Here is a 17,784-nt window from a genome sequence, read left to right on the forward strand (position 1 = left end):
TTTCTTTGATTGAAAGCCTGTATATATTTGGGCTTGACTAGAAAGCCCATTCACTGAACTGAGCCTTTAAAATCTAAAGTTATGTATAGCAAGGCCTCATATATATATATATATATATATATATATATATATATATATATATATATATATATATATATAAAACCTGCGCGATGCTGTGGGTTATTTTTTTCATTAAAAATATTAAAAAAAAAACTAAGATCTAAAAGTGTTATGTTTTTCTGTAAATTTATACCCAAGAGTCTTGGGTTTAACTGCAACGCATGACCCAAGAGTAATATTTATAATATTAATAATAACATTAAAATTGCATTATCCAAGTTTAAGTGGGTCTCGCTGCGATACCAGACCCAATAGCCTTGGATGTGGGTCTTGCTGTAAGGTCATGTCATAAAAGTGTGATAATTAAATAGATAAATGAAAAAGAAAAAAACCAACAGAAAAAAAACTAATGAAGAAAAAGAAAAAATTTCTGAATTAATTGGGTTAACGCGATGCCGCGAGTCAATTTTTTTTCTTGCATAAAAAATATGAAAAAAGGCTAAGATCTAAGAGTGTTAGCTCTTTTTGCAAATATATACCCAAGAGTCTTGGGTTTAGCTGCAATGGCTGACCCAAGAATAATATTTATAATATTAATAATAATATTAAACTTGTATGACTCGAGTTTAAGTGGGTCTAGCTGCAACAACGGGGCCAAGAGCCTTGGATGTGGGTCTGGCTATAACGTTGTGTCATAAAAGTGTGATAATTAAATAGATTAATTAAAAAGAAAAAAAACAGCATGAAGAAAAAAACTAATGAAGAAAAAAAAACTGAATTAACTAGATTAACCCTTCAAACCAGGTTAACCTGTCAAACCTTGGATTCGAGTCATGAAAGTTTGATAACTAAATAGAAAAAAAATTGACAGTTTAACCCAGAATTAATTGGGCTAACCTGTCAAACCAAGTTAACCTGTCAAGCCCGGGACACGTGTCATGAAAGTCTGATAATTAAATAGAAAGAAATTTAACATTAACAAACTAAAATAAACGAAAAAAAATTAATTAAAAAGCAAAAAAAAAATTCCAGGTTAACTCATCAAACTAGGTTAACCCGTCAAACTCGGGATCTGTGTCATGAAAGTCTGATAACTAAATAAAAAATTTAATATTAACAAACTAAATTAAAAAAGAATTCATCAAAAGAAAAAAAACACAAAGAAAAAAGCAAAAAAAAACCCTTAAAGGCATAAAAAACAAAAAAAAAATTAACTAAAAACGAAATAAAAATTAAAAAAAAAAAAAGACAGGTCAGTGTTTCATTGTGGACTGTACTGTGCAGTGCACAGTGAAACACTAATGCATTTTAGTATATCTTATAATAATATAATATAATATAATAATTATAATATATAAGTGCAACAAAAATAAAAGGTGGGGTGGGGCAGGGGGGATTGACAGGTTACCCAGAATTAAGCTAACCCGTCAAACCAGGTTAACCCCTCAAGTTCGGGATACATGTCATGAAAGTCTGATAATTAAATAGAAAGAAATTTAACATTAACAAACTAAACTAAACAAAAAAAATTCGGGTTAGCTCGTCAAACCAGGTTAACCAGTCAAACCCGGGAACTGTGTCAAGTCTGATAACAAAATTTAAAAAAATAACATTAACAAACTAAATTAAACAAAAAAATTTTATTAAAAGAAAAAGGCATAAAAAACCCATAAAGGCATAAAAAACAAGAAAATTTTTTAACTAAAAACGGGGAAAAAAAACAAAAAAAATTTAAAAAAAAAAGACAACTCAATGTTTCACTGTCAACTACATTGTATAGTGCACAACGAATCACTGATGCATTTTAGTATATGTTATAATAATAATATAATATAATATATAAGCACAACAAAAATAAAGGCGTGGGGAAAGATTGACGAGTTAATCCAGAATTGACTAGGCTAACCCGTCAAGCTCGGGATACGTGTCATGAAAGTCTGATAATTAAATAGAAAGAAATTTAGCATTAACAAACTAAACTAAACGGAAAAAATTAATTAAAAAGCCAAAAAAGCAAAAAAAAAATTCTAGGTTAACTCGTCAAACCAAGTTAACCTATCAAACCCGGGATCCACGTCATAAAAGTTTGATAACTAAATAGAAAAAAATTTAACATTAACAAACTAAATTAAATGAAAAAATTAATTAAAAAGAAAAACTAGAAGAAAAAATCTGGGTTAACCCGTCAAACCCGGAATCCATGTCATAAAAGTTTGATAACTAAATAGAAAAAAAATTTAACATTAACAAAAAAAATTAAACAAAAAAAATATTCATTAAAAAAAGCAAAAAAAAACCAGCTGAAAAAAAATAAAGCAAAAGGCAAAAAAAAAAAAGCTCAACCTTTTCACTGTGGACTGCACTGTGCAGTAAAAGAGTGAGCAATTTTAGTATGTGTTATAATAACTCGTTAAACCTGGGATTCGTGTTATGAAAGTTTAATAACTAAATAAAAAAAAATAATATTAACAAACTAAATTTAAAAACATTAATTAAAAAGAAAAAAAAGCAAAAAAAAATACTAAACAGAAAAAGATCAATTTAAAATAAAAAAAGCATACATGAAGAAAAAAACTAGTGAAGAAAAACAAAAACAAAATCTGAATTAATTGGATTAACCCTTCAAACCATGTTAACCCGTCAAACCTGAGATTCGTGTAATGAAAGTTTGATAACTGAGTAGGAAAAAAAATTTACGAGTTAACCCAGAATTAGCTGGGTTAACCCGTCAAACTCGGAATTCGTGTCATAAAAGTTTGATAACTAAATAAAAAAAAATCTAACATTAACAAACTAAATTAAACGAAAAAATTAATTAAAAAGAAAAATAAGAAAAAAAATATGGGTTAACTCGTCAAACCTGGAATCCATGTCATGAAAGTTTGATAACTAAATAGAAAAAAAAATTAACATTAACAAAAAAAAATTAAACAAAAAAATATTTATTAAAAAAACAAAGAAAAAAAATGAAAAAAAAAATTCAACATTTTCATTGCACTACAGTAAAAACTGAGCAATTTTAGCATATATTATAATAATAAAATTATAATATAATATAATAATTATTATAATATATAAGTACAATGAAAATAAAAGGAGTGGGAAAGCTACCGTACTTTCCCCGCGACTTTCAGAGTATTGTTAATATATATATATATATATCATAGTCAGACACGCCACACAATCAACACAGCTGCACAGCCGCCCCCAACACTCAAAAATCTGCAACTCTACACCCAATTTACCCCCCCACCCCCCCGGAAGTCCACTCACGTCTTAATTCTTCACAGCACACAGCACACAACACAATTAATACAATTAACAACACAATTAATACAATTAATTCTTCACAGCACACAACACAATTAATACAAATAACACGCCACACCTAAATCGTCTTTAGATATATCATCCCAGCAACAACCCTAAGCCTCAACAGCAGTAAGATTTCTTCAATTTACAGGTGATTAGTGGAGGCAATAAGGGGGCTGGGCTTAATTTTATAGTTTGAGTTGTTGGCCGTTGCTGTTTTTTTTTTTATGAAAGAAAAATGAGTAAAGAAAATGGCAATGGGCACTGGACAATGTTTATTGTAGTGGTGATAGTTTGTATTTGAGAGTATGGTTTTCGGTGATGTAGGTTTTCGGGTTTGTGATAGTAATGAGTGATTGATTACTGTAAAAGAGGGCGATGTGTTTTTGTGGTTCTGTAAGAGGCTATTTACTTGAAAAAAGGTCGGTATGGATTCAACGCTGTCGTTGGAGCTACTGGTGATGAAGATGAGTTTGATTTTGTGGCTTTTGGATGTTAAAAAACAATATAGGTTTTTTCGGTTTTTGACATAGAAAACCGAACCGAACCGAAATCAGTTGATTGGAACCAGATTCAGTTCAGTTTTGGTTTTTCTAAAAAAAAATTAGTTTGGTTGTTTTTATAGATAAAAACCGAACCGAACCGAAAATAATCACCCCATTTTGGCTCCTAAGAATCTACTGAGTGGGGCTCCTCTCCTAAAAATAAATCATAAAGTGGGGCTATTCATTTAAGATGAGCTCATAGAGTAAGGATCCTTCATTGAAGAGGGATCGTGAAACAAAGCTCTTTCCTTTGAGAGTTGTGATTATACCAACCCCAAACAATTGCCTGGACCATGCAACTACATCAATAAAAGGAAGGGATATGCCATGAAATTGCATCATACCACATACTAGAAATCACCTATCACTATTTTTATTTTTTTTTCATCAGAATAGACTCTCCCAGTTCTTTTAACCATCCTTCTCGTTATCTCTATTTTATGGACATTGACAAAACTTATAAAAAGCAACGAGTCAAGTTCAAATCCACCTCCTGGACCATGGAAATTACCCTTTATTGGAAACCTTCACCAGCTAGTTCACCCTCTGCCCCATCATCGCCCAAGGGACTAAAATATATAATTGGAAACATTCACCATCTAGTTCATAAATTATCTCAAATAAAATAGATAATAATCAAAATAATAAAAATCAAATCTAAAAAATAAAAAAATTAAAAGATAAAAAAACTAAAATATTTTGACGCTAAAATATATTATGAAATAAAAGTTGTCTCAATTATGATTTTTAAATTTTATCTTATGATATTTGAGTTGTCGTAACTTAATTTTGGGTCCCAAAAATTATTTGTATATTTTTATTTTTTTCAAAAAATCCAAAATAATCAGAAATTTAAAATTCAAAAAATTATTTTCAGGACACGAGAAGATAAATATTTGAGTTGCAAAAGATTAAAATACCATAAAAATAGTCAAATTGAAGTATGCTGACAAGATGGGTTGAAGAAAAACTTAATTTAAAGCAAAATTTAAGGTTGAATTCCAATTCAACCAAAATTAAAAGAATTAATTAGGTTCCATGACTTAATTAAACTTTTCATGTATTAGGAGGATTCAATAAGAGACTTAATTGAAGAAAAATAAAGTTTGGGGTATTAATTCAGATCAATTCGCAAAGATTAGAAGATTAGGGATATAATTGGAGCTTTGGAAGGTAAAATTGATGCAATCATGGGTGCAATTGCAAGAAAATTAAAGTTTGAAGGCTAATTAAGGGTAAATTAAACAATTCTAAAACCATGGATCAAAGTGAAAGAGACGTGCATATTCAGGGACTGTAATTGATTAAAAATCAAGTGTAAATTTAAAGAAATTAAAATTTTGAATCTCAATCGATAATAAAATTAAAAATATTCAAAACCAAGAAATATATCGTAAAAGATATTGCCAAAATTGACATGACCAGGGATTTAATAAAAAAAATCTTGAATAATCAATTCAGATTGTCCGAATTCAATGAAAATAGAAGGAGCCTAGGCACCTTCCCCACATTCTATAAATAGGGGGAGAGGACAGAACTGAAAAACCCACACCCACACACTGCGGGAATTCCCTTGTCCCACTTTTCCTCCCCTGTTCCAGCAAAAAACACCGTTTCTCCTACCCTACAGCACCAAGCACACCACACGAGAACACCACCAGCATCCTATTCTAGCCAACAACAATCAGAGACCCTGTCACTAATTAATATTTGTTTTTCAGAATAGAGCAAATGTTGCTCTCCCTCCCTGTTTTTTTAACCATCCTTCTCGTTATCTCCATTTTATGGACATGGACGAAACTTATCAAAAGCAACAAGTCAAGTTCAAATCCACCTCCTGGGCCATGGAAATTACCCTTTATTGGAAACCTTCACCAGCTAGTTCACCCTCTGCCCCATCATCGCCTAAGGGACTTGGCCAAGAAATTTGGACCTGTCATGCAACTTCAAGTTGGTGAAGTTTCCACTGTCATTATTTCTTCATCAGAAGCGGCGAAAGAAGTGTTGAAAACCCATGAAATCAACTTTGTTGAAAGACCTCATCTCGTAGCTGCAAGCGTCCTGTTCTACAACCGTAAAGACATTGCATTTGCACCGTATGGCGAATATTGGAGACAGCTAAGAAAAATCTCCATATTAGAGCTTCTTTCTGCAAAACGTGTACGATCATTCAAATCTATTAGGGAAGAAGAGGTATCTAATTTTATTACTTCCATTTATTCAAAAGAGGGGTCTCCAATCAACCTTAGTAGGATGATATTTTCTTTAGGAAATGACATCATTGTGAGAACAAGCATTGGTAAGAAATGCAAAAACCAAGAAGCTTTCTTACCAATTGTTGACGAATTGATGGAGGCACTTGGAGGTTTTAATATGATAGATATATTCCCTTCCTCCAAATTTATTTACATGGTCAGTCGGGTCAGGTCTAGACTCGAAAGGATGCGTAGAGAAGCAGATGAGATACTTGAAAGCATCATCTCCGAGCGTAGAGCCAACTCCGCTTTAGCGTCAAAGATGGACAAGAACGAAGAGGATGATCTTCTCGGTGTTCTTTTGAATCTCCAAGACCATGGAAACCTTGAATTCGAATTAACACCAAGCGCTATCAAAGCAATCATCCTGGTTAGTATATATTTTCGCTTTGTTACACGCACTAATCAATCAATTTGTTTTCAAAAAAATATAACCATCCACAAACTTGATGAAATGAAATCATATATATATATATATATATATATGCAAACCAAACCAATGGTCTATGCTCTATATTTGACTTACATCATGTTACTCTTAACTGGAAGTACTGAACTCAATCCTATCTAACATGTCATACTTAATTACCTTTCAGGGAATGTTCAGCGGTGGAGGTGACACTTCGTCAACAGCTTTAGAGTGGGCAATGTCAGAATTGGTAAAGAATCCGAGAGTAATGGAAAAGGCACAAAAAGAAGTGAGACAAGTCTTCAATGATATTGGAACTATTCCTGACGAAGCAAGCCTTCATGATTTAAAATTCTTGAAGTTGATTATCAAAGAAACTCTAAGATTACATCCTTCTGGACCATTGATTCCAAGAGAGTGTAGGAAGAGCTGTAATGTTAATGGATACGACATCCACGTCAAAAGTAAAGTATTGATTAATGCATGGGCAATTGGAAGAGATCCTAATTATTGGAATGAACCTGAGAGATTCTATCCAGAGAGATTCATCAATGTTTCGACTGATTTTAAGGGTAGCGACTTCGAATTCATCCCATTTGGTGCTGGAAAGAGGATGTGCCCTGGCATGTTGTTTGCTATAGCCAACATTGAGTTTCCACTTGCGCAGATGTTATACCATTTTGACTGGAAACCTGCTGATGGATTGGAGCCTGAAAATCTTGACATGACTGAGTCTCTTGGTGGCTCAGTTAAAAGAAAACGACATCTTAATTTAATTCCCATTCCATATCGTTCACTTGTAGGATAAAAACTGCTAAATTATTTTAGCACTAAAATATAGATTATGAAATAAAAGTTGTCTCAACGATGATTTTCAATATTCATCATATAATATATGATATAATTTGTCATAACTTAATTTTGTTTTGGTTCCTCAAAATTATCTGTATATTTTTATTTTTCCTATATTTTTCTTAGATAATCAACTCAAATTCGCCGAGGGAGCGAATGCACCGTCACTACCTCTATAAATAAAAGGAACCCATTCCAACAAATAGGGGGAGACGACCGAATTGAAAAACTCACACCCACACACTGCGTTTGCAAACCCTTCAGCCTATAAACACTCAGTCCAACTAAAACCAGAGGGAATTCCCTTGTCCCAGCTGTAAAAAATCATAAAAAATACAAAGCACCACTTTTCCTCACCTATTCCATCCAAAAATACAATTTCTCCTCCCTTACAGCACCTAGTACACCACACGAGAACACCACCAGCATCCTATTCCAGCCAAAAACAACAATCAGAGACCCTGGTAGGAGCCATCACAGCCACCGTTTCTTCTTTCCTGGCCTTCGTTACTCTGCTAAAGCCTTGTGAACTTAGCCTACAATTCTAAAACATCAAAAAGAAAATATTTTATTTCTTTAATATTTAGGATTATGAACTTATATGTAAGACATATTCTTGATATTGAGTAAAAAGATAATTTTTTTTATTTTTATGTTTTGAATTTAGAACAACTAGATTTAACCCCTAAAACTATTTTCCAGTCTACTCGGGTTGACCAACTTTAATTATTAGAGAGAGCAATAGTTAAAAAACACGACAATACCTTAATTTGTATCAAACAAATAAACAATGCAGCTTGTGTTAGATAAAATGTGTATTAGGGATGATATGTCCTTCATATACACAACTAATCCTCTTATATACACACATGGCATTCTTAGCATGTGTGTATATATAATAATAATACAAAGAAAAAATCTCTCTTTCAAAAATTCATTTAAATATTTTCATGAATAATATTTTATATACACACATGGCATAATTTAGCATTTTCAATATAAAAAATTCAAGAAAAATAGTTTTTATTTTGCATACATATTAGATTTAATAACTAGATTATTAAAGTTATGAGAACTTAGCCTAAATTTCAAAAACACCAAAAAATTATTTTGGTTTTTTTAATATCCGGGATTATGAATTTATATGTAATATGTATTCTTGATATTGAGTAAAAAGATAATTTCTTTTATTTTTATGTTTTGAATGTAGAATAGTTAGGCTTAACCTCTAAAACTATGGTTCACTCTACTGGGATAGACCGGCTTTAAATATTAAACAGATCAATAATTAGAATATGAAATAATACTTTAGATTATGTCAGACAAATAAATAATACAATTTACCTTAGATAAAGTATATTAGAGATGATACGTTCTTTCTATATATAATCAATTTTCTTATTTAAACTCTAAGATCAATTAAGATAATTAAGATTTTTAATTACTAAAATATTAGATAGCAATATTTTTCTTTTTTACTGATAATAGCTTAAAGAGATTGGTTAGGTGATAAAAAAAGGCATGTTTTTTTGTTTTGTAATCGTATATAAAATCAAGGCATATTCTTTTCCTTGATTTCATGAGTTCAAGACTTAGTGTTAACATCCCAAAAAAAAATCAATTTCTTTGAACACATCAAGCCAATATTTATTTATTTTTAATATAAAATAATTTATATAATTGATTAGTGTTCTTTAATTGTTGGTTTGTTTTGGGTTCTTAACACTGTTGTAACCTATTTCCAGTTCATTCAAATATTTTTTTTTATTATTTTCAAAAATTGATTAATTAACACAGCAGCCTTTTTTTCTCTCTTGACAGTTGAAAACACAACAGCGCTTTCGGTAGCAGTAGACGAAGAAGCAGCAGCTGAGTCAGCTGAAAACACAACAGCGCTTTCGGTAGCAGTAGACGAAGAACTGCAGCTCCTCAGCAAAACACGCGCGCACAGTCGACGCGAACCAGCAGAGTTTTCTCTCCTTCACAGCAGCAGCACACACGAAAAGGAAGTCTATTTTCAACGCAAACAGCAGAAAAGAAGCAGTAGCTTTAGTTTCCAAAATTACAACCAGCAGCCTTGTTTAATTTTATTGACAGCAAGAATGTTCTCCCAGCAAGCAGCTTCAAAACAATTCAGTAGCTTCCATAAGAAACAGCAGTTATTAGCAGGGCCAAGGTTAACGTGAAAAGACGGCATAGACAGTAGCAGCAGCCTTCTCCTTTCATGACAGTCGCAGCGCAGCAGCAGCAAACACACAGACGCGTAGCAGTAGAAGAATCTCCTCCAGCAGCAGCTGCTCAAAACAGCAGTAGTCCAGCAGCTCCTTCCCGCAGTACCTGTCCAAATCAGCAGTAACATTCCCTTGCAGCAGCAGTTGCCTTAAGCGGGAGCAGCAGAAACATGCGTCTTCCCAGCAGCAACTCAGTTCAAGCAGCTGTCTTTATTCACAGCAGGATATTTTCCCAGTAGAAAATTTCCTGCAGATTCATTCTTTGAAATTCTTGTACCACGGCAAGAGGATGCGCGACATAGCAATGACTCAATGTGAGTCTATTTATCTTAAACATTCTTTGTCCCACGCTTTGCAGCGAGACTAGACAAATTTTTTAACAAAAAAAAAAAAAACAATGTTAAGGTAATGAAAATGAGCAAAAAAAATATATAATAAATCATTTATGATTAATAGGTAAAAATGCTAATTAGAGCTAAGCCAATATGAGATATCCATCAAACTCGTTATCTAAATTATGTGACTAAAATAACCTGATTAAAAATAAAAAAATTATAAAGCTTAACTGTTTTAAACTCGTAATCCGAGTTATTAAACATGAAACACCTAATTTAAAAAAATCATGAAATCCAATTCCAATAAAAAAAGGATGAAATTAAAGAAAAAAATCTAATCACATAAAAGAATTTAAAAAAATAGCAATTTAAAAAATTAGAATCAAGATCACTATAACAACTATTATTAATAAATAATATCATCACTATTACTATTATCATTATGACCACTATTATCATTTCCATCATTATTCAAGTTGTTGTTGTTGTTGTTGTTGTTGTTGTTGTTGTTGTTGTTGTTGTTGTTGTTGTTGTTGTTGTTGTTGTTGTTGTTGTTGTTGTTGTTGTTGTTGTTGTTGTTGTTGTTATTATTATTATTATTATTACCACCATAATTATTACTAATATTATTATTATTTGTAATAATAATAGCAGCATTCATATTAATATTATTGTTATTTTAACAATCAACACCATAATTATCATCATCATCACAACAATTGTTATAAGGATTTTTATTATCATCATTGTTATTCATCTTCTTCTCTCCCATATTATTATTATTATTATTATTATTATTTGTAATAATAGTAATAGCAGCAGTAGTATTATTAACATCACAGCACTATCATCACTTTTTTACAACAACAACTAACATTACAATTATTATTAATATTAGCATCATCATTATTACAATTATTATTGTTACTATTATTATTAAAAAATAAAAATAATGAACTTGATTTGAAGGATAGAATTGAAAACTATAACAACTTTGAGAAAATAGCAAAGGAAAAAAATAAGAAATAAAAAAAGACCAAATTGAAATCACTATTATCATTGAAAAAATAAAAATCATAAAATTGATTTGAAAGATCAAATTGCAAGCCATAAAAACTTTGATAAAAGAGCAAAGAAAAAAAAATAAGAACTTACAAGAAAAGGGACCAAATTGAAATACATTATATATACAAATTAAGAACCAATAGTTATAATGAAAACAAACAAAACTTCAGCAAAAAGGAAAATGACAAAAAAAATAGCAATCAAAACTCTAAGATTTGAATTTGAAATAACAAAAAAAACGAGGACCATAATGTATTAACAAGGGTAGGAGAGAGAAATGAAGGGAAAAAAAAGGGTCATTAGCTCTGGAGCACACGTGCCGCCTATAATGAAAGAGGAGACCACAAGAAATAATATGGCGGACGACCATTATAACAACTAGAAATTGTCATATGTGTTGTCCAAAATATGTGACGGTTCTAACATGCTAACAACTTTTTAAATAAGAAATTATTATTTTAATGGTAAATTATGTAACTATCCTCGACCAAACTTACAATTAACAAAAACAAAACCAAGGTTAAAAAATCAAAATACCCCTGACAACAATGAATTAAATGTCTTGCATCCAAGGGTAATTGTGTAATTCTACTATGTATAAAAAAGAACACTTAGAGTTTGGTTATTTTATTTATTTTTACCTAAACACCCCTACCCAACAACACTAAATGTTTTTTGCTCCTAGGATATTTTGGTTATTTTATTGTTTATGAAAACATTGAATAAACAAAAATACCTCTAAAAAAATTAGTAATAGCTTATGAATCCTGTGAAAAATATCAAAATTTCCCTAATTTAAAGGCATTCATTTTTTATATGGGAAAAAAAAATGGTCACCACATTGTAGTGGTGAATAGGAAAATGTGAGGGGGCTACAATGAATCTCCCATGCCTTTTAATACATTTGTTGTTTGTTGTTCACAGAACTTTGTGATATTTTGTTAATTTTGCACATAATTTCTTTTCATGTTCAATTATGCTCATTTGTATTAATTGAATTGGTTGAAATATTTATGGTTATTTATGGTGGTCATGTTTGGTGAAATAATAAATTTATGGTGGATTAATTTAATTTGTGTAATGGAAAGAAACAAGTCAAAACTCGGATCTCTGTTTACTATCATTTCAAATCTTGCCTCATAATCTAAGAAGCGAGGATTAGACTTTGTTGTCAAGCCTAAATTACAAATCACTATCCTATGAATTTTTACCTCTAATAAACACAAGTATTTAGTTGAGGCAAATATTAGCATGTATGCACAATACATATTTTTATCATTAAAAACAAAACTCAATAAAGCTTACCTTAGATAAAATATTTTATGGTGATTTTTATCTTTCTTCTAACAGAACTTACCCCTTACCCAAAAATCTTTAGAAACCCAATTAGGATTTTTTATTTCTCATATGGATCGCCAAGATGTCCAATATGATAGAATGTCGACTAACTATGGATAATTAGTGTTAAACTTTGTTTGTTTGATTTTATGATAAAATGCTCATATATATTTTATGCTTGTTTATCTAAACTAATTAATGTTTGTTATTTGCATGATCTATATTCTTATAATATTTTTGTTTTGATTCTTGCATGTTGCATTTCATGTATCATTGATCTTTATTATTTGAATTGGATATTGGTCTATACACATACCCTCGTTACATGACACCTTGTCATACAACTACTATGCTTAAGTTAGCATGGTGAATTAATAATATCCCGATGTAGTTTTACCTAGAATATTACTCATGAAACCACCAACTCTCATCAAAAGTTTACAAGGTCATGATTAGTAATCAATATCGATTTTCTCAGTCTATACTATTTGCACTTTATAGGTCTTGGGACAACCTTTAAGTATAACATTTTCCTAAGCAACAAAGGACTCTTTTAAGATCAATTTAGACTAGCCAACTTACTCTTGCATGTAATGGCTAGAACTGTTTTTTAGGATGTCTCTCTATAAAAGCAACATCACAAGAAGTCCAACCATTACATGCTTCCAATATAAAACTTGATTTCACCAAAAAGACTACTTAGTATGTCAAAGTTTTCAGTATATAGTTGTTTTTTATAATTTAGTTGATTAACCCTCAATTGAAAAGGAGTTGAGTTGAATGATAAATTAATAAATTATTTTGTATATATTTTCACCTTTTTAATGAATAAAAAGCTTGATTTTTTTCTTCTCAAAATGTATGGGTTAGTGTGTTGAGTTGTTTCCATGTTTTCGGAAGTTTCAAACACCTTTTCCAAATGAGATGATTTCAAGAAATTATATATATACAGACTACCAGGCCATTTAAGAAATTACAGATTTGAAGTATGAGATGATTTCACCTTCTTTTAACACGAATATTACACAGAAAATGTCTATATCTTCCGGTTCCAGACACCTGAATCGCAGTAAAAAACAGGAAGAAGGGGATTAAGCAAAGACCAAAACAGGTTGAAAGCAACAGGTTAGCCGTAAGCCCTTAAATACACTAGGTTCAATCATGCGTGATCATGATATATCTCCTCTTAGTGGTTTTTAGAATCATGATGATATAAAATTAGATCACTTAAAAAGTGACAAGGGAGGACACTGAAATTGACCAGCCTGTACACGAACAAAATCACCAAATTCATGTCTATTCGACCTCAGATTTGTAAAGCATTGCCTGAGACAGAGAGGGTAGCATAGAGATGGATGGAAAAACATTTGGCGGCCAAAAAATGAATGGCGGTATGACAAATTTATTCACCGGAAAGTAACAAAATTGAACGAAGATTTCGCCATCAGTGACATGAGGAACCACAGAAAGAGGCATAAATCACGTGTTGAAGGAATTTAAATTACAGTGATTAACAAAAAGAGGAAACAGACCTCATCCTCAATATAAACATTGGCATGGTGTCAGCTCTATACAGGAAGAGGATGTTATTTAATTGCAATAGAATTACATAATTGACTATGACTGAAAAATATAACTCAGCAAACCTTTCTAATGCTAACCTCAGTTTTCCCACTCTCCTAAAAAGGGTAATGCACCATCCCCACCTATGAAAAGTATATGTAATTAATACAATTATATAGTATATCCTGCCTCTATCTCCTCCTATATCAATACCAGGCAGAAGCAGAGATCAAATTCCTATCTTTCCATCCCAAGAGCATTGCTCCATCAATTTCCAACAATGTATAATGCTCTGAGTAACACCTTAGCAGGCTCCTTATCACAGAGTTTACATAGGAGCTCAAAGGGCATTGCCGGAAACCTGCCATCATGAATCTAGACTTCCATTTGCCGAAGAGCTCATGGCGCTCCTCCCTCTCCTTCCCCTCACAAGCAATGACATTAACTATATCCCTTGCTAGGCAATGCTGCTCCACACTAATTCGCTCCTTCTGGTTTCTCGGCAATCTGACATCAATGGACTCGAACATTGCCAAGTAATAGTTGAGAGTTTCTACAAACCGAGTGAGGAAAGGGGCTGTGTTTGTATTAGATTCTTGCTCCACCAACGTGACCACCTTGGGATTGAGTGATTTGATCATACGAAGCAGCCCATCTCTTGGATTGTTCACATCAACACTCTCATCAGGAGTGTGGTGGAGCTCCAAGGGAAAGTTTACAGCGAGAGCCTCTCCAGGCCTAACATCAAACATCTCCTTCGTCACATCTGGAGCAAAAACTGGTACTCCATGGAACTCTATGGGGATATTAAATTTCTCAGAAATTGCGGTCAACCGTCTCGCAACTGCATCTAAACCGTCACCTCGGGCATATTTAGAAACAGGGTCATCAATACCTGTGATACGCACATGTGGAGCCCCACCTGGTCTGGCTGCAAGAGCTTGAAGGAGAGTCATCCACTGCGTTCCCTGAGCAATGTGGAAGTCTACTATATGGATGTGGTCCTCATTTCTGCATGCTTCAGCAATGGCTCCATTGGCTGCCATGTAACCAAACTTCAGGTAGGGGCAGATTTCATACAGGGTGTGCATGTAAGACAGCAAGTCCTTGCCTTCTGGTTCGTTGCACCTAAGGGCACGATAAATATTAGTACCTGATGACTCCTTCCTTGCTACCAATCCCTCTACCAAGTATGCACCAAGACGCTGGATTGGCTCTCCACTGATAGACACCACACTTCTGGCCTTCTCAATCAACTTATCGAAATCATTCACCTTGTTTTCAGCAAGAGCTATAGCACATGCAATCAACAGCTGCTTCAAATCTCCAGATGGAATGCCATGAAAAGGTACTTCTTCCATTTCCTTTTGGCGTTTCTCAACATTAGCACCTTTGCCGAACTGCCTCTGCCTTGAAACAAAAGACGTCTGAGTCTGAATAACATGAGAACCCTCGTGCTGCTGGCTCCAGGCACTAGGCTTCTGATCTGATGTCTGTGGCCTGCTACTTCCCCCCAAACAAGTATTTGGTGTGTTTACATCTTCATCATCATCTGGCCCCATTAGAGTAGTCTCCAATTTCAGCAACGCGTGTTTTATGTTATGGCTAGAACTTGCATCTTGCAGCAATGAAGTGCCACCAGGAAAGAGACTTTCTCGTTGACAGTCCACAGAAGGGTTCAGCCTACTAAAATAACTGCTGGATTCACCTGAGAGATTCTCTGTGGGGCTGTAGCAGTCCTGGCTGTCACTTACCGTAGTAGCATATGTATCACAATCAAATTGAGTTGAGAAGGGCGAGCTGGTTGAATTTCCTATATCTAATTTCAATGAACCAAACAACCTATTAGGCATGGAAGGAACAGACGGATAAGAAGATGAGTAGGATAGGCCCGCACCAGTGACACCGTATCCAAAATACTGGTGTGATTCCATCCTATTTATTGATCTTCTAGCAACACAGAAGATTGGCTAGGCTCAGTTGTAAGCAATTAAAGGCAGCTTTACAACTCTCCTTGGAGAACTCAAACTTGTTTATCTTTAGTGAAAAATATGTATCAGCCTGGTAAAAACAAAAGAAACACAAATGAACATCTAAGTCGGTCTATTTTAGTTACAAGACAACTCCATGTTACTCAAAAGTCAAAACTGTGAACATTTAAGGTACAGTAAAACAACAGAGAGAGATCATGACAAATATCCTTTTTTGTTAAGGAAAAAAAAAGAGGCAGAATCGAATCAAAAAAACCGTAATACAAAAGAATCTTCATTATCAACATCCATAATTTAACTCATGCATTTCTAATGATTTCTATGATGTTCCTAATTTGCTATGTACATAGAAGAAGATTCAAACTTTCTTGCTGAACACTGTTGCAGAATCAATCAGTAACCAAGTGCAGGGTTGCCGCCAATTTCTTTGCCCTCTCCAAGACCATATTGGAAAGTGAAATACTTCGCAAATTACCAAACCACAGACCTCAGAAATCCATACACAGTACACTTAAAATTTCAGTTACTAAGAAAGCACCCGGAACTATAAAATTGCTAGCAACATTTGCTCTGCATTAATTTCGATGAATATAAATCTAGACATGTAATAAAAACAAGGACTTGATTAGAAAAGGTAAGAATTTTTCTCCAAAGGAAAGGAAAAGAAACTATAATTAGCTTAGGAAAAAAAAATGGAGTTAATTAACTTATGTGGCTTCTTATTGGACCAAAAGGATAGAATAAAACATCAGGTAAAATTATTTATTGAGCAATCATTGATCATTCAAATTAAGAAATAGAATCCAAGCTACAACCAACCATTCAATAAAAAATACTACAAGGCTTCCAAGAAAAACCCTGCAATTATCACACAAAAATGAAGCATAAAAGACATAAAACAGAATCAAATATCAGAAAAAGAGGGCTAAACTTACAAGGAAACCAAAACCCAGAAATCTTCATAGTTCCAAATCTTGAAAAGGTAGTATAAATCTCGAGAACAAAACTGTATCTAACAAATGAAACAACAAAAAGACTAAAGAAACTAACTTTCTGGGCAAGAAAAGAAGAAAGAATTTGTGTTTGAGCTTTGTCTGATTTTCTATTTTGACTTTGTTTTTTTATGTGATCCTTTGATGGGTTTTGAAGTGTTTTGTTATTTGCAGAGGTTCCTAAGAACAAGAAGCCAGGCTTCAGTGGTATAAATGGAGGGAGAGATAAAGGGGGTTTCGTGGGATTTTAACGGCGCCGAGTGGTGTCATGAAGTTTAAGATTTGAAGATGGGGTCGTTGATGGACGGAGTTGAGAGATTGTTAACGGTAACCTCTTCGTCCATTTGTGACACCTACAAAGAACATTCTTTGTTTTTTCCTACATTTCCATTCTTGACCGCGCTAGTTGAAAATGTCTACCATTGTTGTGTTGACAAGTGACTTCCTAGCAAGATCCCAAGCATGCGAAACGCTTGCTTTTGATTCTACTGGCTATGTAAATCCAAGGGAAAGAGAGTAGGAGTTCCAATCATGATGGTTGAATCTCTCACAAGTCACCCTCATCTTCACAAGTTGTGATGAACATCTCTTAAAGGAGAGTAGGAGTTCCAATCATGATGGTTGAATCTCTTACAAGTCACACTCATCTTCACAAGTTGTGGTGAACATCTCTTAAAAGAGAGATAAATGTAAAGGGTATAAATTGTTAGAGATGAAGTTTTTTCTTTTAAAAATAAGACATGTTCTTGAGTTACTTTGCACGTTAATAGAAACTAGATTCTCTTTTGGAACAATTTTAAGATGCGCCTCGTATATTTAAAAATAATCAATAAATC

General features: G+C 32.9%; 2 protein-coding genes across 3 annotated transcripts; one reads left to right on the top strand and one right to left on the bottom strand.

Moving 5' to 3' along the window:
* The first annotated feature begins 5,486 nt into the window (after positions 1 to 5,486).
* LOC133702788 (cytochrome P450 726A27-like) lies at positions 5,487 to 7,389 on the top strand. The gene is made up of 2 exons (XM_062127105.1): positions 5,487 to 6,542; positions 6,769 to 7,389. Exons 1-2 carry the CDS (start codon positions 5,649 to 5,651, stop codon positions 7,387 to 7,389), a joined length of 1,515 nt encoding a protein of 504 aa, XP_061983089.1. The 5' UTR covers positions 5,487 to 5,648.
* Positions 7,390 to 13,855: 6,466 nt separating this feature from the next.
* Positions 13,856 to 17,562, bottom strand: LOC133702857 (scarecrow-like protein 21). Of its 2 annotated transcripts, XM_062127178.1 has the most exons (3): positions 16,892 to 17,562; positions 15,863 to 16,026; positions 13,856 to 15,784 (listed from the first exon to the last, which is right to left on the bottom strand). In XM_062127178.1, exons 2-3 carry the CDS (start codon positions 15,897 to 15,899, stop codon positions 14,172 to 14,174), a joined length of 1,650 nt encoding a protein of 549 aa, XP_061983162.1. In that variant the 5' UTR covers positions 15,900 to 16,026; positions 16,892 to 17,562; the 3' UTR covers positions 13,856 to 14,171. The 2 variants fall into 2 exon arrangements, with proteins under 2 accessions (XP_061983162.1, XP_061983161.1); XM_062127177.1 differs by having other exon boundaries at positions 13,856 to 16,026.
* Positions 17,563 to 17,784: the final 222 nt, after the last annotated feature.

Source organism: Populus nigra, chromosome 9 (assembly GCF_951802175.1).
Source record: "Populus nigra chromosome 9, ddPopNigr1.1, whole genome shotgun sequence".
Classification (NCBI taxonomy): domain Eukaryota; kingdom Viridiplantae; phylum Streptophyta; class Magnoliopsida; order Malpighiales; family Salicaceae; genus Populus; species Populus nigra.